We start from the raw sequence: 22,786 nt of genomic DNA, 5'->3' as shown, positions 1-22,786 counted from the left end.
TGGGGACAAACCTAATCGTTTAAATTACTGAGAGATTACTTAGTGCCCCCGACGCGGCCACGTGACGTCCCAGCTCTAATTTAACCACATATTGGGGTGGGGCTTGCACATTCATCTCTCGGTCCACGACAAACGTGTGGTGGGGGGAAAAACGTAACCGGGCTTTTAAGCACACATTGCGGTGGAGCTCTCGCATTCGTCTTGTGGCCAATGACAAGTGTGATGAAAAAATGGTATGGGACATTTGAATATTTTTTCCCTGTTTACAGCTCACTGAAAGACAGAAAATTGTACTCCGTACATAACTACTTTGCCACATAACCCCTCCCCATTTCAGGACATTTGTCCATCTTTCTTTGCTATGCTACTCCACTCCTTTTATACAACGCCAACACAATAAATGAAGACACACGAAAATAAATCCGAACATATCAGGTAGACAAAGTATGAATAGTAATGTCTAACCTTTTCTTGTATAAAGCCGAACAAAGAGTCTTTGACTATCGTCTGAAAGTGAAGTAAAAGTTTCTGCCAGTAGAAAACATAAAAACCTCATTATAAGAATAGAACTTGTCAGAACTGTTATAAACATTGATTGATATCATCTATTGAAATCAGTACCAAATATAATCTTTTCATCACAGCTGAAAAGATGAGGGTAACTCCTTAAAACCTCTTGTATCAGCACAGAAAAGTTCTGTTGGTATTTTGCCATGCTTAGTGGATGAGTTTTTGCAGATTCAGCTACACGGAAAGCATTTTCCACAAGGACCTAACAACCTGAAGATCCTCACATTCCTTTTCACCAGAAAATATCTCGTTTTGACATGTAATTTGAATTGGGAGAACATCGTGAGAATGTTCTGGAATGGAAGTTACACAGCCTTGCAAGGCAAGCCCATCGTAGATATCATGAACATTTTGTACTGACTGGAAAGAAAACAAGAATCAAAATTAAGAATAATTAACGCTGTTAATGATATTCTGAGCTGGATTCAACCAGGAAACAGTTTTCCACAAGAACTTCTAATTAGACCTTAGCAGCATGAAACACTGTTTATTGTGCATCCATATTGCAGAATGTGTGTGCCCATAATGATTGATAAAATCATAAAACTGAATGGTGGTCCCAGTGATTTCCATAAATCTTGAGAAATCCCTGCGTTTAGCCTCAATATTTGTTGCTTGAATGATAAATACAACTTCAGAGTTCGGACATAGTGAATAGAACAAGAAGAAAACCTTGTCGAGACAGCTGTTTTCTTAAAATATAACATCTTAAATATATCTTGTAGCTACCACATCTACTCACAAGAAAAATAAACAAGCTAGAACACAATAGCAGCTAATAGTACTTCACCAAAAGAGGTGAGAAATAGAGACAATTGCCAATAATCCTAACAACCATGCTTGCAGGAAATCATGGCCTCTGGTCTGGTCTAGGCTTGGACATTGTTTAAGGTAAGCCAGTTTCGACAATGATTGATTTGGTTGCTGATGAGAGGGTTGAAAACGCAACAAAGCAAGAGGGAAAAACTGGTTGATTGAAACAACCAAAACTCCAGTATCCATAGTAATGAAGGCATACCAAAGGAGATTGGTTTACAGTTTTTTTAAGAAAAATGGAAACAAATTCAGAGTAGACCAGTTGATCAGCTGTGATACTGTGTTGACTATTTCTACCGCAGTTCACCCTAGCCTACTTCCACAAACACAAAGCCCAGAGGACATCTTTCTCATTAATTTTGTCTGTGTCTTTACTCTTTACTACAATGACACCCATACATAAGGTGCATTTCAAAGGACCCACCCAACAATTCTGACGAGTGAATTACCTGATAATATTACTCTATTTACATTTTACACCAATGGTAGCCAAATATTTTATGTTTACATCAAGAGAAAAATTATTCAACCATAAACGCACAACTCAACCATCATACAAGATACCAGGGAAGGAGAGAGAGAGAGAGAGAGAGAGAGAGAGAGAGAGAGAGAGAGAGAGAGAGAGAGAGAGAGAGAGAGAGAGAGAGAGAGAGAGAGAGAGAGTAATATTCAAAACAAAAAGGGTAGTAAATGAACAACAAATTACCTCAAAACTCAAGAGGTACTTATCCATTAAAGGAGACAGATATTGAGCCAACTCTCGAGGGATAAAACCAAGCATTTTATAGCATCCAGATTCTGCATAAACAACCTAACTCGAGAAGGCAATGCAGTGCCCTTTAGATGAATAAATTCACAAATCTCAAATCAAGTGGATGGAAAGGCCAAAGTGTCCAAACCTTGATGGCATTGCTATCCTTAATATTATTAGGATCTCCCAAAAGAGAGATATTTGCCCCAGGATATAACATTACTTCCTCACTAAACTTACGACCCACAACGAAAGTTTTGAGGAGTTGCCCAGACATGTCGTCCATAGTTTCATTCATCTCATATTTGGGCACCTTGTTCTCAGGGAGTAACGTAGGTGAATCAGCTCCGCAATTCATATCGTAAGTTATCTTGTTTTCTGCAGAGCTATCATTGCTCAAAACAGACTCTGAATTCATGAGTGCTTTGCACTGGGTAGTGTTGTCTCCATTCGCACCGACACAGTCATGCAATTTGTGAATGGTATCGCACAAAATGTTATCAGGAGCCCTCTGAACCACATTAACTCCCACTTGATCCAACTCGCTTGATTGAATTCCAACTTTTGACTGTGAAGAGAAGTTTAACTGAAGAAGGGTGCGCTGCCTCAGTTTACGTTTGGTTCCTCTTGCTAGGCATGTGTCTGAAAACATAGATTGTAACCAGAGAATATGTAAGAACTAAGAGGTAGTCAAAAAGCAAAGGTAGCATAACGACAAACTTAGGTTGAAAATCATGAGAATTTTCAGAATAGCAATACAAATCCAGAGGCCTTCTAAACCAAAGACAAAACTTTCTGCACAACAAGCACACCACTAGAACATAACATAAGGCAACAGTACCTGACTCGTGCAACCCTCATTGTTACAGTCGAGCATTCTTAAGAATATAAGCTGGACTTCAAGACGGTAAGAAGCTACTTATCGTTCTTTTTTTCTCTCCAACGTCTTGTGCATAAAACAAAACAAGAATCTAGGCTTACAAGTGGCACAATAAAGTGGGGTTAGCTCCATGAATCCTTTTACTCCTATCACTCATACCTACCACCGCATCTACTGCTCCGCTTGTCCTCATTTTACAAGACCAAACCACCCTAGACTGAGCCTATTTTAAACGAGGCATATTTTATCTATTATGATTTGCTATAATTTGAGCCTAATCTTATCCTTCAATCAGTTGGTTTCTTGCATAACTTGTCAATGTTGTCATGCATAATACTAAGTTCCTTGAGCTAGCAATACTTTACCATTCTAGATACCACAATCGGCTGTAGGTTAGGTCACAAGCTAGATCTTATTCAAGTTATGCTCGTGCGATCTCGCTAAACTTTACAAGGTCCTGTCTTCCTCTTCTACTCTTCATCTTCTCTCTACGATAAGCAAAGTTGTTTTCTCCAAGTTACCATTGACAAGTCAACAACGTATCTTTCAAGCTCTCTCAAATCAAGCTTAAATTCACTCCAAACTGTTTTCCCTTCCTTAAAGGTTTAACTTAATGTCCAATGCTTCTGGTCTTTAATTCACCATAAGAAAACAACTCATCATTCAAAACAGCATAATAATAACACAAGTATAAAATACTGAGAAATTACTACGAGCTTGTCTTTAGCCCCTACCATACTTTCCAATCAAATCCACTAACCGCGAGTTACCACTAGAACTGATCACAAACAAATGGCAAAATTAGATTCTCTAATACCTATGTGCAGTAACTAGTAGTCTCATACTATCCACAAAACAGTAACATACAGAATGAATCCAAACGAAATATCAGGAGCAGGTACGGACCCAAATGAGAATTAATCATGTAATCTCCGCCAGGAACAGTGTTACCACAAACAGGACAGGTGACACAATCAGCAGCACAAGTCTCAACCACGATTCCAATACCATCATTATCACCAGATTCACCACCACCACCCAAATGTTTCTCTGATGATCCTTCTCCCGCAACGGTCATTTCCCCAACATTTTCGGCTTTACGCAAATCCAAAGAGCCCTATAAAATCAGATACCAAGAAAATCAACCACAACAAAAGGTAATTTCCGATTCTGTATCTTCACGCATTTATATTTATGGAGTCCCCTTGTCTCTGGTCCACTAGACCACACTTTCCAGACCCGTGGTGCTATTCCTATTTTAATGATTTTAACCATTACGTTTGTTTTTGTAAAATGTGGAGATTGTTCATAAAAAAAAAAAAGAGGCTTCAGCCCCCTTCGAATCTTGAGAAGGTTGTGATGAGAAACGGGAAGCAACCAATCAAAAAAATTGCAAATTTTGTATCTCACCATTTCATACCAAATCATAGAATCTGAATGAGTGAATCGGTCAGACACTCTAATCTGTTCTTTTCTTTTCTCACCAAATCACTCGAACAGTAAAAAATCGTGCAAATGGGACTAAACCGTGGCCACGCACCCAGACAGCGCTATTCAAATCCACTCAATGTTCTAAAAGTCACTAGGCGCTAGTCGGGCGGTTGGCTAACTTCGAACGATTAATCAGACCATGTTAATTACTAATCAACGATTAATCGTTAGTCGGACCTAATCCGTCGCCGATTAATCACCGATTAATTCCTTGTTTTAGAAAACTGAATCCACTACATCGACCGGAGACTAGGGGTGTGTTTACACTAAATTAAATTGACTAATGAACTAAAGCTCATATTTTCACGGATTTCTAGACAGGTCATTCTCCTCACATACATCAACTAAAATACCATTGAGAAAAATTAATATTGCCATCAGCGTGTAGTCCATTTAGTTTGGTGGAAACCAGAAACGCACCCTAGCCTGTACACTAGATGATATACATTTTAAATCTATACGTGTAATCGAGTAAATGGAGAGAGAGAGAGAGAGTGCCTGGGAGGGTGAGGAGAGAAGTGATTGACGGTTGGGGAGGAACCTCCGGCGCTTTCCGATCAAACGAATCAAGCTCTCTCTTCCGGTCAACATCGAAGCCCTAATCTCTCTTCCAGCCCTAGCCTGGCTCACCAGCCATTTCGGCGTCAACATGTACAGTATATACTCTGTGCTCGATGAATTTCCCGTCCCGCCAATTGAGAAGGTATCTGGTGCGCCCGCGATCATATACCTGATTTCATGTCACAGTCTCTCCACCGTTGGATGGTCCGGATAAAGGGTGTGTTTGGGTCGATTAGAAAGCCAGCTTTTGGTGCGATTAAAGAATACTCCCTTCATTCCGGAAAAAAAAATAAGTTCTTATTTTTTAAAAAGACAATTTCAAGCTCAAAAATTATGAACTTATTGAAATCTAAAAATATGCGATATAGATCTTGTTTAGAAAATCTCGATGAGATCTTTTATACGATGTAAAAAAATTTAAAAAATTATTTTTCATTTACTTTATTTTTTAGTTTAAAAATCTAAAATAAGCTGCTTATTTTTTAAGAAGGCTTCTGAAACGGAGCCCTAGGGTTGCTAAACGAATCAATCAGCTTGAGCTTGAGCTCGACTTTTGATTTGTTCAAACTTGTTTAGAAAAAATATAAGCCAAAGTCAATTATACTTTTTTGTTTCTTTATGAATTCAAGCTAAACTTGAGCATATAAGTGTTTGACTCAATAGGCTCGTAAATAAAGAGGTCATTCAATAAGGATGATGCTATGGTGTCCCCAGTCATTTTGGGGACACCGTAATTTTTGGCATAACTTTACCATTAGGAGCATAACTAAAATCAATTACAAGAATAATAGAACCCAAACAAGGCATAACCAAAAAATATTCTAAAAATCAACCAAGGCGTAACTAAACCCAACCATAAGTTATGCCTTACTATGGTTTTGGTTATGCCTTTCTATGGTTCTATTATGCTTATAATGAGTTTTGGTTATACTCATAATGGTTTTGTTATGCCAAAAATTACGGTGTCCCCAAAATGACCGGGGACACCGAAGTCATTCCCTTCAATAAATATTATAAATATAATGGTAGATTTAATGAATGTCCTAAAATATGAGATCTGTGTCAGCTTTCCATATGGATATTTTTACCAGTTTTATAGTATTATTGCATCCATATACTAGAAAATATTCTATGTGAGATATAAAAATTTAAGGATTTGAGGGTTTTTAATTTAATGAACGTAACGAGTAACTGAATTTCATGTTTATAAGTTTTTTTTTACCTAGATTAATGATGATAGTTATTCTTTATAGCTTTAAATTAACCCCTTTCATTTTCAAACTTAACGAGCCTAGCTTGAAAGCTCGAGATTGGCTACTTTACGAGTTTAAGCTTATGCTTGAAAGCTTGAGATTGGCTTGCATATTCCACCAGCCAAGCTTATCGCGGCAACAAAATTTCAAGCTGGAACAATTAATCTCAAAAAGATTCAAGCTCAAGCCAAGTTTAAACACATAATAAGAAATCAAGTCAAGCTTGAGCAATAATGTGTTTGGCTTGTTTGGCTCGATTAACACCTCTACACTTCCCATCAAATAACGGTAGAATGGGTAAATCGCATGTAAAAATCATGGAAACATAACCCGTCAAAGTGACTGGATAGAAACTTACATACTACATCCACGATTAGCACCAAGATTTAATTAATCATTTTATTTAACTTCAAGTCAATAATTTAAGAGGTTAACAAATTATGACTAAGAGTCAAAAACAAATTACAAAAGGCAACAACAATCGAAGGCACACATGATTAATTAAATCTTATTAGATAGAGAAAATTTATTAGAGACCATGTTCAGGAGTTTTGAGACCCCAAACGAATATTTTTCCATCTCACACAAAGAAATCAGAAAGAACAAAAGAAAATGTCCAAAAAGGTGAGGAAATTTTTGTTTTCTGTCTATAGTGTAAATTTTCAAAAGTATATTAGTGTATTTCTGTAGAAATTTCAATTCTTATGTACATGACAAATCGGAATTTAATTTTCTTACAAAAAAAAATTGCGAATAATTCAGAAAATGAAAAAAGTAAAGAAAAGACTTTTTATAGGCATGGGCAAAAGCCCAATTAAGAATGGGCATCGCCTTCTAAAGAATTTCATTTCCAGTAATGAGACATCGAGATAATTCGATGTAATTAACTTTTGTATAGCACTAGCAAAATGCTCGTGCCTCAGGCATTTTCTCCTGGGGGAAAACATGTATTAAACACGGACAGCAAAAACATACAGATGTTTGGTCCAAGAATCTAGTAGAGGGAAAAAATCAAAATTATAACCAAGCAAAGCAAATTCTATAACCAAAGAATCAACAAGTAGAAAAAAAAATTATGCTGCATTTTTAAGCACCATCAGTCCGGGGACACATGAATTTCTTGGCTAATTGGGAAGTTTTGTGGGAAATCACTTTCTAACTCAGTGAGATAGATAGCTTGGCCTGGTATGATCTACTAACTACTATGAGAAAGGAATACAAAGTTTCCAAGGCATTGGAAGCTTGCAATCTCTTGGGGCCAGGCAGCAAGATAGAATCTCTTGTGAATCTCCTTATCCCGGCGTGAATGATCTGTCTTTGGACGTGCAACCTGGCCCGGACACCCTTACCATTGAACCAAAAACAAAGCGATACAAAAGCGTATACTGATAGACATGCCTAACAACTCCACCAACCTAATCAGTTCTTCCTTGAGCCCCCAGGGACATTCTCCATCTGTCACACATTTGCATGATTTTAACAACTTTTTTCAATAACCAAGTGGCCAGGCTAGCTAACGCGGACTCGACTAGTTCTGGGAGAAATCCCACCGTTCTCTAGTGGGAGTCCCATCTAAAGCCAAAGCAAAGCTCCGCTTGGACTGGCCTCAAAGGGGTTGATAGCCCCCGAGAGGTTTTGAACTTGAGATCTTAGGAAGAAGCGATACCCTAAGTCTCAAGCTTTTACAACTAACCTTGGAGTTTGATTTTAACTACTTGACATACACATAACTTTATTTAAGGAATTCAACAAGAAATTAAACTTCAGAATATGGCATCCTCAACCAAAACATAAACTGTTTCTGTTGTCACTAAATTTACCAAGTTGTGTCATTGTAGAACCATAATTTCATACCTGACCTGCACAGAGCATTTCTGCAGTACCATAAAACAGGAAAAAGGAAGACAAAAGCCCTTAACATTTCCAGCCATTTCTTCAATGCCATAACAAAGGAAAAACAGAAACATAAGTCCTATGCGATAGAAGTTCAGAATCATTCCCAACACCTTGAGTTAGATCAGCATTGTCAATTATATGCCCACTCCATCAATCTACTGCCTTTGACTCTTCTCCACTCTCCTCCAGCAGAAGTCCAAAAAAATTTCTTTGAACAACACAGTGTAGAGCTATAGGAAGCATGGATACGGGATACGGACACGTCATTTCGCCAAAAGTTAGGACACGGACACGTCGAATGTAAAATGTATTTGCATTATAGAGCCATTGTAATGCCTTCATATAAAAGGCGAAAATGTTAGTTTTGTCATACTAAGAACAATCTATGAAGAGATACTAATTAGCATCCGCAAGTATACATGAATTATACATCTGCGGAAAGTTTTACTCTAGGCCGTGTTTTAAAAATAAGATTTTAGCCTTTTAACGTGTCATTATCTTGTTCCAAGAGTGTCACCAACGTTTCCTAGAGTAACCACAATGTGTCGGAGTAAAAGAAATATAATAACAAGGTTGGACAAGTATTTGGCACGTGTCCAGAGAGTGTCATGTCATGACCGTGACCGACACGTATCGGACATGGATACAGGATACGTGAGGCACATAGAAGTTTCCATGCTTCTTAGGTGTAGAGTATTTATATAAACTGCGACTTAGCAACAAGATCCAATAACTCTTCAATTCGGGCCAGTTTTCAAACTTAGGATTAGTTTACTGGCCTTCTGATGGAGAGAAATGGTAGATTTTACTGGTGCAGATTTGTTTCTCAAGAAAACCGCATCATTTGGTGAGAAATCTCAAGGACTGCTATGCCATCTCTTGACAAATTCTGCCACAAATACAACCCATAATCCAACATTTTGTTTGGAACTTGAGAAAAAGGAACATGAAGGGAAAATCTTTATTTTTCCTCCTCCTTTATTCGGTTCTTGGTCAAAAAGGAAAATGACAGAAAATCTAACAGAAAACGGCAGGAAATGATTTCCATCCCTTTTCTTTGCTTATTCTGGCCTCTCTCTGTTACTTCCATCCCTTTCCTTTCCTTTACAAAACCAAACAAGGAAAAATACCTTCTTTTCCTATAGTTTCTATCTCCTATATTTTCCATTTGTTTCCTCTAGTTCCAAAACAAAAGCCAGCCAAACACAGTCCTAGAATAGTTTTTCCCTAACAAATAATTCTCCGTTTTGCCAATTGACTTTGAGTTGGATGATTTAACGGAAAGTAGTGAGATAAATTATTTTCTATTCCTTAACCTCAGAAATTTAAATGCTTTCCTTTTCCTTGGCGAATCTGTTTTTTCCTTGAATCATAACTAATGAGAAAAGATGAGAATTTGATACCTTTCACTTTCACATAGAATTCTGATGGGTTCTAAGGCAAGCCACTTTGCTGCATTAGCTCCTTCAGATACTCAGCCCAATCGAAGTCAACCCTACCCGATGGCTTCGCAATCAAGTCCTCCAATTCCATCACAATCCTCGATTGATGCTGTTGATCTTCAGCCCTACTCACGCACACCAAATCCTCCTCGTCCAGCAGTTTCTTCGCTATCGATATAGATTTATCATCGCATTTCAAGTTAGGATCAATTATTACCTCAAAGTTGTTTCTTGTTGCTGTTTCAGCTCCCCAAGCACCCTCTCCACTGTGTTAAGGTTGTTCTTCAGTTTTTCTATGTCAGCCTCATCTGATCCATCGGCTCCAACATCTTGCCAACTTGAACTTTCTCTCGCTTGTTTCCGTGGCGCATTAATGTTGTAGTAGGGTTGCGGTGTTCGTTTCTTGATGTTGTACAACAAATGCTTCTTGTTTGCTTGAAAGTATGGATTGGCATATTCATAATGGCTTGAACTGATCTTCTTGAAACCCTTTGACAGTTGGAACAAATCCACAACAAACATGATAAGTTTTAAATTCAATAAAATCACAAAGGAAAGAGCAATTATCTACTAATTTGGTTACAACACAATCAAATTTCAATAATTATATAGGAACATTCGGTTTGCGGAGAGAGATATTGTAACTTGTATTGGTAAAAATAAGAGAAGCAGAGAATCAAACATTTACAATAAAAGCATCTTTGAATACTTTTTCCACCTAAGATTCAAATACAAGTTAGAGCATACACATTATTGTATGTATCGGTAAATTAATCCGTTCTATTTTCCAATACGTAATCCTTCATCGGATTCCATTTAATGGGCAAAAAATGTGCTTCAATCTTTCACTCATTTTTGTTTCAAATCAAGGATGACCCTAATCCTTTGCCAAATTTTAGCAGTCACCTTATGTTTAAATCTTCAAATTAATACGGTAAGATTTAGGGATATATTTCAATCATGAAAAAAAATGGTCAGAAGAGGTGTGGGTTTTGTTGGGTATTTCTCAAAAGGTTTTGAGGGAAAAAAAGGTTCAAGAAAATAAAATGCTCCATATAAACCTCAAATCAGACAGATAAAACAGAGCTACTTTGAGACCTCTAAGCTCAAGGCAAGCCACATTACAACAGATTGTGTAACGCCCCCAATTTTTGGGTACGTTAAATGAGGCATTTATTATATAATAAAGAGAGTCTGGCTTATTATTACATCATAAATACATCATAAGGAAAGGGTACATTTATTCAACAAGAAAGGAACTAGGGTTCCTAACACTACTCTGCTTGCTCTTCCATCCTAGCAAGCTCCTCTGCTCCAAAAGCTTCCACGGTGTACATCTTATCCTGTTCATCTAAGGAGTCTGACACATTATACCAGCGTCGCCACCGATATAATATGTCAGGGTCACCAAAAGGTAACACCGTGAGCTACAACGCTCAATAGAACAAACTCATACCCGCTAACCCATAACTTACAAACAACAGGTTATACAATCATCGATTTCCACATGATACATGTATATACAGCTAACAATGACACATCCACATTCGTTAATCATCTATCGTTGGTGTCCAAGATTTTCGTGTTTCTCCTACGCGACTCATCGTAGACCGTGTCAACATTTCAACCTTTCAAAATCATTTGTATTGGCTCCGTACCGCGGATAACCAAGCTACACACCCAACCTTTCAAAATCATTTGCATTGGCTCCATACCGCGGATAACCAAGCTACACACCCAACCTCGGTTCCGCCGTTCCGGTCTCCCGAGTATCCTCACAATGGTTCCGCCGCACCGGGTTCCCATTGGCACACAATTGCATTGGCTCCGTAACGCGGATAACCAAGCCACACACCCAACCTCGGTTCCGCCGTTCCGGTCTCCCGAGTATCCTCACAATGGTTCCGCCGTCCCGGGTTCCCATTGGCACACATTCACACACACACATCTCACATAATGCCATCAAAATCGGTCATTATGTAGTTTCAAAAATATTTCCTCCTTCGAAACACATTTTTCTTGTTAACCACACCCTAGGTGTCATGTTTCTATTTTCTCGATTTTCGTGTCTCGTTCTCATGCATAGACTCCGCGGTAGGACTTTTCACATACGCAACCATAAATCATTTATTGTAATCTAACAAGATCATCCAATTCTATATTGCTAAGCATGCTCGAAAAGATCAAAATATGAATACTTCAAATCAAGCGTTAAAATCTTATCTTTCGAAAATCGTTATATCTTACTTTTTGAGAAATTCAATACAACATACGTTTATTTAAGACAAAGTCATTTATCCAACATGTTCATACCTCCATTAGTGAGATAAACTTATTGACAATCATGCATTTTAAACGATAAGCTTATTTACTTGAAACCAAACAATAGATAATCTTATCTACGATATTGATACTTTGAATCAAGAACATGCTACTCTCTAACGTAGATTTTATACTATACGTAGAGTTATTGGATTAGGGTTCTACGTATACTTAGGGAAGTGAGTAGAGAAAATCTACATGATCGTAATGTCATTTCAAGATTTTGTAAAACGAGCTTGCTATTTATTCCTAATACTTTAACTTGCCTTATCATAAGCAAAATAACTAAAGTTATACTAGGGAAAATGAGTAGAGATTTATCTACCTTGATCCGAAACTTAGTCGGGGCCGAATAAGCTAGTTGGAAGATTTTCTACGGGCGGTGAACTTGCAAATCTGGACCGAACTTTGGATGGCAGTAACTTGGTCAATATTTGGCCGAATACGATCGTTCTTGGGTCGAAGTTGAAGCTCTCGAAGTGCTCTACGACTTTCGTGAAGGAAGATGATCCTAGAAACTACTTTAGGTAGGAGAAAAATGGTGATAAAGGCAGAGACAGTATGCTGTCAGGAAATGGAAATCCGAGATTTTTACTGAACTTCGGATGCCAATATCTTTGGCATTTCTTCACCGATTTGGATGGTTCTTGGGTCTAACTTGAAGGTTTCGAAGTGTTCTACAACTTTTCCGAAGGAAGTTGGTTCTAAAAACTAGCCTAAGCAGGAGAAAATTGAGGATTTACGAAGGGCAGTAGGCTGACTGGAACTGGAAATGGTGTTTGGGGAGGAATGTAAGCAAGGGAGTGAAGGGGTGAGTTGAACTTGAAGTGAGCTTGCTATTTATAGGCACAAGTCTTGGCTCCCTCCCTCCTCCATATGGCCGGCCCCCCCCTCTCCTCTCTTTTCCCCATGGATTTGCTCCATTGTCATGTCCAATCAAGCTTGAAAGCATGCCAAGTCTTCCATGAGTTGTCACTTCCATTTGTTGGCCAAATCTTTAGGTCATCATGAAGGGTTTTGGACTTGTCAAGTCTATGGGGAGGTTGCTTGCAAGAAAGAATATAATCATGGGCTAGCTTTGTACTTTGGAAGACTAGAATGGGTTGGCATGTAGTCAAAAAATAGGCTTAAGGCTATATAGGTTGCTTGTGTAAGTAATCAAAACTCATGCACACACTCCATCTCACTCTCTCACTTTCGGCCTCTCTCTCTCTCTCTTGGTCTATATATATATGTGTACAAGTATATATATGAGTGTCTAGGAAAGTAAGTCTAGGATTATTAGGTTTAAGGCTAAAATCTTAGGGTTGCATGCATGCATGGTTAGGTTAACTAGTCTTGGAAGTAAAATGATGATATTCTTGGCCCATGATTTTGTATGGTCAAATCAAAGCCTCATTGGCAACTTAATTGCTATTAACCAATGGCCAAAAATTCTCCTAGCATTTATTAACCATTGGTTAAAGAAGGTAAGTATGGGCTTGAATGACTAGTCAAATCTAGGTTCTCATTATGGCAAGTCTAAGGTTGCTTCTTTTGGAAGCAAAATGATGGGATTCTTGTATGACTTGTCTTGTCATGCATATTGGCAAGTCAAAGGTCTATTAACCAAGGGATAGAAATTCCCCTAACAATTATGGACCAAGGGGTAAAGAAATATTGGTGATAATTTGATATGACTAGTCATGGGAATCTATTGTCCAAGGGATAATATTTTCCCTAACATTTATGGACCAAAGGTTAAAGTTTTCCCTTGCCTTTATTATCCAATAGGTAGGGTAAGTAATGATGCTAGGTAAAGTGAAATGACTAAACATAGGAATAAAATGATTACTCCTATAGTCTAATGGTTTAATAGGGTTCGGAGGGTTTCATAAGGCTCAAAGACGGTCAAAAAGGTCCATCTAGGGTTAGGAAATTGTAACTAGATTGAAACGGTAATTAGGGTTTTCTAACGAATTGGTTGGAAACTAATTCTACTTGCCAAGTAGGATTTCTAGCCAAGAAATATAATTTAAAGATTTTATTTAACTCACTAGAAAAGAATACAAGTGCTTCTACAAGCATACTTGTCTTTAGAAAATGACTAGATTGCTCGGCGTGAAAATATATAATTTTATAAATCTCAAATCTAATTATGACGGATTATAAAAATTAAAAAGAAATTTTTAGTAGCAAATCCAAGTAATTAAAATAAAATTTAAATATTTAACGAAATTTTTATTTACCAAAAATCAGGGTCGTTACAGATTGAATTTAATGTGGAGAAGTATGAATGAACTAAAGGGAGTACTGACATAGCTGTTGAGCTGGTAAATAAAGCTCGATAAGTTACGGTGCCTAAATTGTATGGGCAACAGATCATTAGCAAACTGGTTGTGTTCCCAAATGATAAAGCTTTTGCCTGTTGCACTCCACGATATGAGATCGTCCGTTTCTGGGTCCTCCACCATTTCAAAAGTTTTCCTCAAGAATGGAGGCGGCGATTTTTGAAACAACCCATCACCATCACCATTACCATCATCGCCACCGCCTGCCCTTCTAATCGGCTCGACATACATTGCCTTCTCCTTCCCGGTGTGCCTTGAGCTGCTTCCTTCGTTTGATGTTTTTGGTTCCATGAGCTGATAGGGAGAGGAAGAGAAATTCTTGCAAGGGTCAACAGCTTCACTCCGGTGGGAGAGAGTGCTATAGAAACAACAATTATACCTTTCTAGTACACTTTTTGTGTCTTGGTACAAGTATGTTCAAGACAAAAAAATTTGCACTCCCTTAATTTTTATTCACTTCTGCAGTAATATATATATATTTTTGTCTTTATTTACATGAGAGAAAAAAACTATCCTTGTTTTTTGAGAAATTTTTGGGTGCAAATAGGGTATAGTTCACGTGGTACTTGAATGCGCATCCGAGTCGTCCAAAACACGTTTGAACCGCTCGGATGCATGCTCGGTATCGCCACGCGGTATCCAATTTGCACCCAAAAACTTCTCTTCCTTTTTTAATTGTACCCTTCACTCATGAAAGGGCCATTTTGTAGATTTGCATGAATGCCGACAAAAAAAGAGGTTATGTGGATAAAAGCAGTGCAAAAATTGTTTTTAAAAAACTAATCATGTCATTTGAATTAATGGTTTTTTTCACCAAGTAAGACCAATGGTGGAGGAAAGTTGGAGCTGGGAATGGAATTTAAGGGATTTTTCTTATAACTCAGGTGTTCGGGTCCGGGCTAATTTATGCGCTGATGCGTACCTCAACTAATTACAAGTGTTCCAATTAAAAGTCGAAAGAAAAGGAATAGATAACACTGTGAAAGGTTTTGAACTTGAGATCTTCGGAGAAAGCAAACATCCAAGTCTCAAGCATTAACTATTAGGCTAACTCTTTCGGATTGGGAATGAAATATAATGGTAATAAGTAGTGAAACCATTTGGGGCCATTATAGTCCATATATACTCTAGCTACAAATTAATGAAAGGTTTACTTTCATAAATCCGTTTATTTATAGGTGTAACATATTTTTGATATTACTAAAAGGACAATTTTTTAAATCTATTCTTCTTATTTGAATGTTTTCAAGTACGATACATATTATTATACCTTTTCCTACTACATTCTTCACCGTGAATGATTAATCCAAAATTCCCAACGAGAAGCTAAAAAATTACTACCAAATACAAACAAATTAACTGCCTTTAAAATTAGTAATTTATTATATCTAAAAACCTCCTTATTCCATCGTTTAGAATAAATCAAATAAGCAAATGAATCCTAGGCTTATTTTTGCCTTTTATTGTTTTTTTTTTTTGAACGGATTGCCTTTTATTGTTATGTAAGTAAACAAGCAAGTGAACCAAACATACCTTCAGCTATCTCACACACCACCTTTTTCCCTTCCCAAATAATCATTTTTGCCTTCTTTAAACAAAGTTAAAAAATATATCGTTCCGTAAATAATTTCCTATTTGTTATTTCTCAAATCTCCAAATAAGAACAAAGAAAAGCAAACTTTTTAGGGAATAAAGGAGGAATTTGCCCAGGCCATCGTAAATAAAATGCAAAAAGTCAAAAACACACTTTCCACTCCTCTGGGTAGGGGTACTGCGTTCCTTTTTTGTTCTATGAGAAGAGTACAAATATCAGATCAAAAAATAGAAAAAAGAAGAACAGAGTAGTAGAGTACAAATACACAATTGTTTCACCCGGGAATATATGCCATTTTAGTACCCACTAATGCTAAGGGTACCGACAGGCTTTGAACCGACCATGGACCGATGGGCACGGGAAACATTAGAGTTGGACAACAGACACGAAACACGATAACATGATACGAATCGAACACAAAGATAGCGGTTAGGGTTGAACATTTCTGACACGAAACATGAAAATTGTACGACTCGATAACACAAATTCTAAATGGGTCGGGGTCGGGTTGAGCACGCGAGACACGAAATTGACACGACCAACACGGTTACCAATCTGTGTCACCCATTACCACGAACATATATATATAATATATGGTATATCTGTAATTCTATATAGAGTTGAGCAACGGACACGATAACACGACACGAATCGGACATGAAGTTAATGGATTAGGGTTGAGCATTTTTGACACGAAACACGAAAATGACATGACTCGAGAAACACGAATTCTAAATGGGTTGGATGGTTTGTGACACGAACCCGATTGACCCGACACGAACATGACCCGACACGACCTGTTACCCAGGTCTAGGAAACATAATTGATTTTGTCCCCGCATGCCTGTTGGTTCATGGTCGGTTTAAAGCCGGTCGGTTGCCATGGACGGATCCTTTAGTACCGCCGCATATTGTACTCCACAGAACATAATTGATTTTGTGTGTCTTTTCTACGAGAAATTTTTGGGTACGGGGAGGGTATTGTCATGTGGTGCCTGGCACCCCATCCGAGCCGTCCAATACACTTTTGGACGGCTCAGATTTGAAAAGGGTGTTTTGGACATTTTGCACTTAAAATTTACCCAATCAAATCTGAGCCGTCGAAAAATGTATTGGATGGTTCGAATGGGGTGCTGGGCACCATGTGACAATACCTCTCACACCCAAAATTTTCTCCTTTTCTACCATTAATCTTACTACTCCGTACGTTTGTCAACCTTGGGCCTTCATGAGGCAATACGAGCAAGACAGTTCGTTTTGGGCCTCCAAATTTTTGCGGGATCCAGAATTGATAAGCGAAAAGTATACATATAGTATTACTCCATGTATTAAAATAATTAGTTTTTTTATAGCATGCAATTAGAAATCGTACTTCAAAAAGTTTCAACAAAAATAAGTCTTTAGATAAGGGCTTGTTTGATAACCTAAATTCAGCACTTAAAATTGAATCAATTAAATAATAAGTGATTCAGTAGATTTGATAACCACATTTTACATTGCTTAATAAATTAAGTACCATTTAAAATTTAGGATAAAAAGTTGAAAAAAATTAAGTAGCTCAAAGCTACTTAATTTTGACTGAATTTTATGTACTTACATTCAACCATCATACTACTCCCACTAACACTTCCACCACTTCACCACCATCACCTCCACCACCACTACTCCTCCACATCACCACCACTAGCTCCACCACCACCACTTCCTCCACCACCACTTCACCACCACCACCACTTCCACCACCACCACCACCACCACCACCACCACCACCACTCCTCCTCCACCACCACCACCACATCACCACCACCAACTCCACAACCACCACCACCACTACTATCACTACACCGCCACCATCGCTCCTACCACCACTTCACCACCTCCACCACCATCATCACAACCGCCACTACTCACCACCACTACCACCACTGTAGAGACCCGTATTTTTGAGGTTATATTTTTTCTTTTATAAACGTACGGCCCGTCTAAATAGACAGTACGGATATTCGGGGTGACGTGTTCGTAAAAGGATATAAAGGTAATTATGTGAGAGGTGCATGTGTGAGTGTGTGGTGCGAGAAGCGGGGGATTGCTCCCCACTTCTATAATTCTTCCCAGGAGAATTATTTCTCCTCTCTATTCTCTCATTCTCTCACGGCTGTCTCTCTCTCCTCTCCTCCGAAACTTTCTCTCCTCTCTTCTCTCTTCGATTTCATTCACCTAGGGTGAGATTCCGGACAAAACCCGAGTATTAAAGTTGCTATTCGGAGTACGGGCTTTCCGAATATCCAAGAAAAATCATGATCGGACCTCGTGGAGCTACGGTTGACTGGGTCAAAGGGTCGGGTTTTACTCAAAACCCTTGAGGTAGGGATTTCTCATTTCTATTATGTGTGTATGTGTTGATTTGGTGTTTGAATCGTGCCTTAGATCGTTGTTTTCGTTGTTAGAAATGTTCTGATGGAGTCTGAAAATCGTGCACTGAAAACCCAGGTCCTACCGGTAGGAGTTTTGGTCCTACCGGTAGAAAAGCTGTCCAGTAATGTCATTTTCGTGAAATCGTGGTCTCCTACCGGTAGGAAATTGTGTCCTACCGGTAGGAAATGAAAAATTCAGCATTTTGGCAAAACTTCGAACGGGCATAACTTTTTCATCCGAACTCTGTTTTGGGCAAATTTTATATCGAAATTCATGTACCGGAAATGTACTTTCCAATGGTGGTGGTCTCATCTTCCAATTCTTAACCGATAAGATTTGGCAGCCAAAATAAGATAGATATGTTCGTATACGTTGGGAAATCCTTTTTCCTTAGAATCGTTTGGGTGAAACATGGGTGTTCTTAGGTTCCCCTGAGTACTAGTTGAATGGTTTGACGAGGCTAGTGGTATTCTTAACGCTTGGTAGTGGTCGTTGGGTTCCGTATGAGTCGTTTGACACCGAAACGAGGGTTTAGAGAATATAAGGAGTATAGGTGGCCGAAGGTTGTATGTGTTGACATGCGAAGTGAAAAACGAACACATAGAATATTTCTTTGAGTTAAACAACGCTAGGCATGGATACATGAGACATTTCCTTGTGTTTGATATGTGGTACACCTCTTGCGTAACTTATACGATTTTGCGAGTTGCAAGGTGGAAATCTATGAACTCGTTGTGAGAGTTTATCTTTTGATGTGTGAGTGCTTGTATGGTGATGAGAAACTACTAATGTAACGATTGCGAGTTGATTGAGATGAAATTATCTGTACTACTTCTATGTGAATGAGTTTTTGTTGTGAATTCATTATATGTGACTGAGATGAATGGCTAAATTGTAAAGTATATCGAAGGAATTGTGGTATGGTGACCTTTGATGTGTGACTTGAATTAGCTCCATCAGTGAGGACGGAACTGGTGGGGAGTATCGGGATTTCTTAATTGGCCCGACAGGAGCTTTTGCTCATGATACGGAATGATGAGGAAATTGTGACACGATGTGAATGGAAATGGGCTATCATTGTGAAAGTGTAAGTAAGTGATACGAAAGACATTGGTGTTGCGATTCTTTGATTACGATAGTTTCATAAGTCAAGATATCGGATTGGTGATTCAAAGTGATATGAGGAACAGTGGTAGTCATGAGAAAATCATATAGATAGTAAGTCCTCGTGGTTGAATTAGAGTTTTGGTGTGTAGTCACGGTACTTCATTTATGTCTTCGACCTTGGGAAAATTACTAGTTGTGTTTCGTTTCTTCATTTGAGATACCGTACCTTGCTTCTGTTATTCATTCCACCTGTCATTCCATTCGTATATAATAGTTGTGTAGATTTCTCTACTGGGCACGTGTTTGCTCAACCTACCACTTCAGGTTCATTGCAGGTCATGGTCATGGTCATGGAGTACTTGGAGTGCATGCTGACATTATCGATTAAAGCTATTTTGGAGAGTACTTTATTCTTGTATAACAAACGACTTTGTTATGAAATTCCTACTTTGAAAGATTGTATTCGTAGACCAATTTATTGAATCGGAAATTGTATTGTATTTTGGGGTATTGTACGTACGATTGTGAGGACTTTGTATTTCAAATGGTATTGTTAATTTATGTTGAAAATCGAGGGCGTGACAACTTGGTATCAGAGCATAAGTTTAGAATACCTCGAGACCGTGGGGAGACTTTGAGTCTCATGGGTTCAAAAAAAAAAAATATTATTGCATTGTGACATGACTTATGTGCTATTGAGTGATTGATATGTATCCAACTATGTGGCATTGCATTTATGTTACCGTATAATGGCTTAGAGTTGTTAGATGGGATTGGTGGAGTTGGAGATTCGTAGTGTATTCCTTTGTTGATGATCTTTTCATTGTTTCTTTGTAGTGAGATGCCTCCAAGACCCGAGAATAGGCGGGGTAGGATTGGGAATCCGAGAATGGGGGCAGGACAGAATCAGCTTGCTAGGGATATTGTAGCGGCACTTGCGGCAGCTAATCTTTTGCAACCACCTCCTAGGGATATCGCGAACAGTCGGGCCATAGTAGCTATGAGAGAGTTTAGCCGTAGAAATCCACCTCAGTTTGATGGGGAGAGTAGCGACCCCCTTGTGGCCGACCATTGGCTTTCACAAATTCGTAAGATCTTTAATGCCCTTAAGATTACGGAGGACGACCTACGGGTGAGTATAGTAGCTTGTCAACTTACCGGTGAGGCGAACGAGTGGTGGGAATCTGTTTTAGGAGTAAGGAGAGACGCTAGGAGGGCGGCTGGAGTTGCAAATCAGGAAATTGAGCCGGTTGAGGAAAGTTTGACTTGGGCTGAATTTGAGACACTTTTTGAAAACCAATATTTTCCAGAGTCGTATCGCGAACAGCTTAGAAACCAATTCGAGAGGTTAGATCAAGGTGACATGACCGTTTCAGAATATGCCACTAGGTTCCAAACCTTGTCCCGTTTTGCGCCAGAGTTAGTTGCAACCGATGGTAGGAAATGTAGGCGTTTTGAGAAAGGGTTATGTCTATCTATCAAGAAGTTTGTGGTAGGTCAACGAATTGAAAGGTTTTCTGACATTATTGAGTGTGCTAGAAGTATTGATTATACGGAGGAAATACCAGAGGAGGCGAAAGTGCAGGAGTCGAGGAAACAAACCATTAGCAAGAACATATCTATAGAAACATCTGGGAGCCAAGGCAGGAAGAGACAAAGAGATCAATTTTGGTCCACCTCGAGCCAACATAGTTCAGAACCACCTAATCTTTCTAGAACGTCAGGAGTTCCGTCGGGATCAACAATTGTGTGTTATCGGTGCCGCCAGTAGGGCCATCGTGCAGTAGACTGTCCTCAGGAGAAGGAATATCATGGTCAGAGACCACCTCGGGTTTGCTATCGATGTCGTCATCCGGGGCACTTAGCGGTAGATTGTCCACAATCGACAAGTAGAGGGAGCGTACAAAGACCCACGGGGTCGGGTCATGCGTCTCATACCGCGTTGCAAGGTAACGTGAATTTATATGTTATGTTGAGATTACTTATGCGTATACAAAGTGCTTAGTCGCCAAATGATTGTTATTATGAAGTGTACGGTCTATTCTAGTGTTGGATAGCATTGCAGAGTTGTCTCTATGAACTTGTCTGATAAAATCTAAGTGTTGTGACAACTAGACTAATGGGATGAAAATACTCAAAATTGATAAAATGAATAGAAATCGTGCAAGGTCTTGTGGGATTGAAATGAACTAAATTACTATTGGGCTTCTTAGAGCCACGAGTTATGAAGTTTGGGCACTAAGTGAGCCCGTGGTTGTATTGGGTACTGTGTGAACCCGTGATGGTATTGGGCACTGTGTGAGCCTGTGGTATTTTGGGCACTATGTGAGCCTGTTGTCATATAGGGCACTGTGTGAGCCCGTAGTGTGCTGGGTACTATGTGAGCCCGTACTATGTTGGGCACTGTGTGAGCCTGTGGTATTTTGGGCACTATGTGAGCCTGTTGTCATATAGGGCACTATGTGAGCCCGTAGTGTGCTGGGTACTATGTGAGCCCGTACTATATTGGGTACTGTGTGAACCCGTTGTATTGGGCACTATGTGAGCCCGTGGTTGTATTGGGTACTGTGTGAGCCTGTTGATGCGTAGATGTGTTCGATGATGTGTAAACCATTAATTCGTACGGTGGGTTTGCAACTGGTTAGTCTATTATGGTAATTGTGTATGAAATTGGTTGCTGTTTAGTTTTAATCTACATGCTTGACTTGTAATGTAATCTTAGCGTGTGGAATTTGCTTTTGGAACACGATACTGGATAGATGATGATGTGCGTATAGGTACTTGCTACGTGTTAAATAGATGATCGATAGGAAGTGTTTAAATGGGGTGACCCAAATCTCGTAGTTAGATGTAACATTATGTGATGATTGAAATCTCTAATCTCAACTCCTTATTTTGTTATACCTTATGATTTGATGATTTCTTTGCATGCCTTTCACTTTATAGATTATGGTCTTATTCAGATTTTCAATAGTCTAATTAATCCTTCGTGAGATATTGAATAAGTAAGACTACAAGGATGTTGTAAACATATGCCGAACATGAATTGAATTCTTTACTTGGAGCGCCGCGTAAATATAGTGAAATGTGTGGAGTGGTGGGTCTTGGTTTAGAAAGTTGTTACACTTACGGATGTACACATTTTGAACTCAAAAATTTTCTGAAAGGGATAATGCTTGGTGAAAGTTGAATCTTTGCATAGTTCATTTTCAAAAATGATAACGGTTTCAAAAAAAAATGATAACGGTATAGACTCGGAGTCGGCTACATCATAGTCCATTCCCATGTTGACAAAATTGTCATTATTTTCAAATGACCAAGTGAGCTGTTTGTAATTAATTGTTGATAATGTCGTTCCG

The 22,786-nt window shown here is 38.7% G+C and overlaps 2 protein-coding genes across 3 annotated transcripts in view; one reads left to right on the top strand and one right to left on the bottom strand.

Annotated features, from left to right (window-relative positions):
* LOC131316260 (fanconi-associated nuclease 1 homolog) overlaps positions 1-5,152 on the bottom strand; it is a 44,172-nt gene extending 39,020 nt beyond the window's left edge. The window contains exon 1 of the mRNA XM_058345569.1: positions 5,007-5,152. Coding sequence (XP_058201552.1) covers positions 5,007-5,099 — 93 coding nt within the window. The 5' untranslated portion in view covers positions 5,100-5,152. The remainder of the gene's footprint in view (positions 1-5,006) is intronic.
* Positions 1-22,786, top strand: part of LOC131316270 (probable aldo-keto reductase 4) — a 47,600-nt gene that overhangs the window by 8,291 nt on the left and 16,523 nt on the right. The gene's annotated exons all lie outside the window — the stretch shown is intronic.

This window comes from Rhododendron vialii, chromosome 2a (assembly GCF_030253575.1).
Source record: "Rhododendron vialii isolate Sample 1 chromosome 2a, ASM3025357v1".
Lineage (NCBI taxonomy): Eukaryota > Viridiplantae > Streptophyta > Magnoliopsida > Ericales > Ericaceae > Rhododendron > Rhododendron vialii.
Note: the sequence above shows the minus strand (reverse complement) of the source record. Positions and strands in the feature narration are given on the sequence as shown.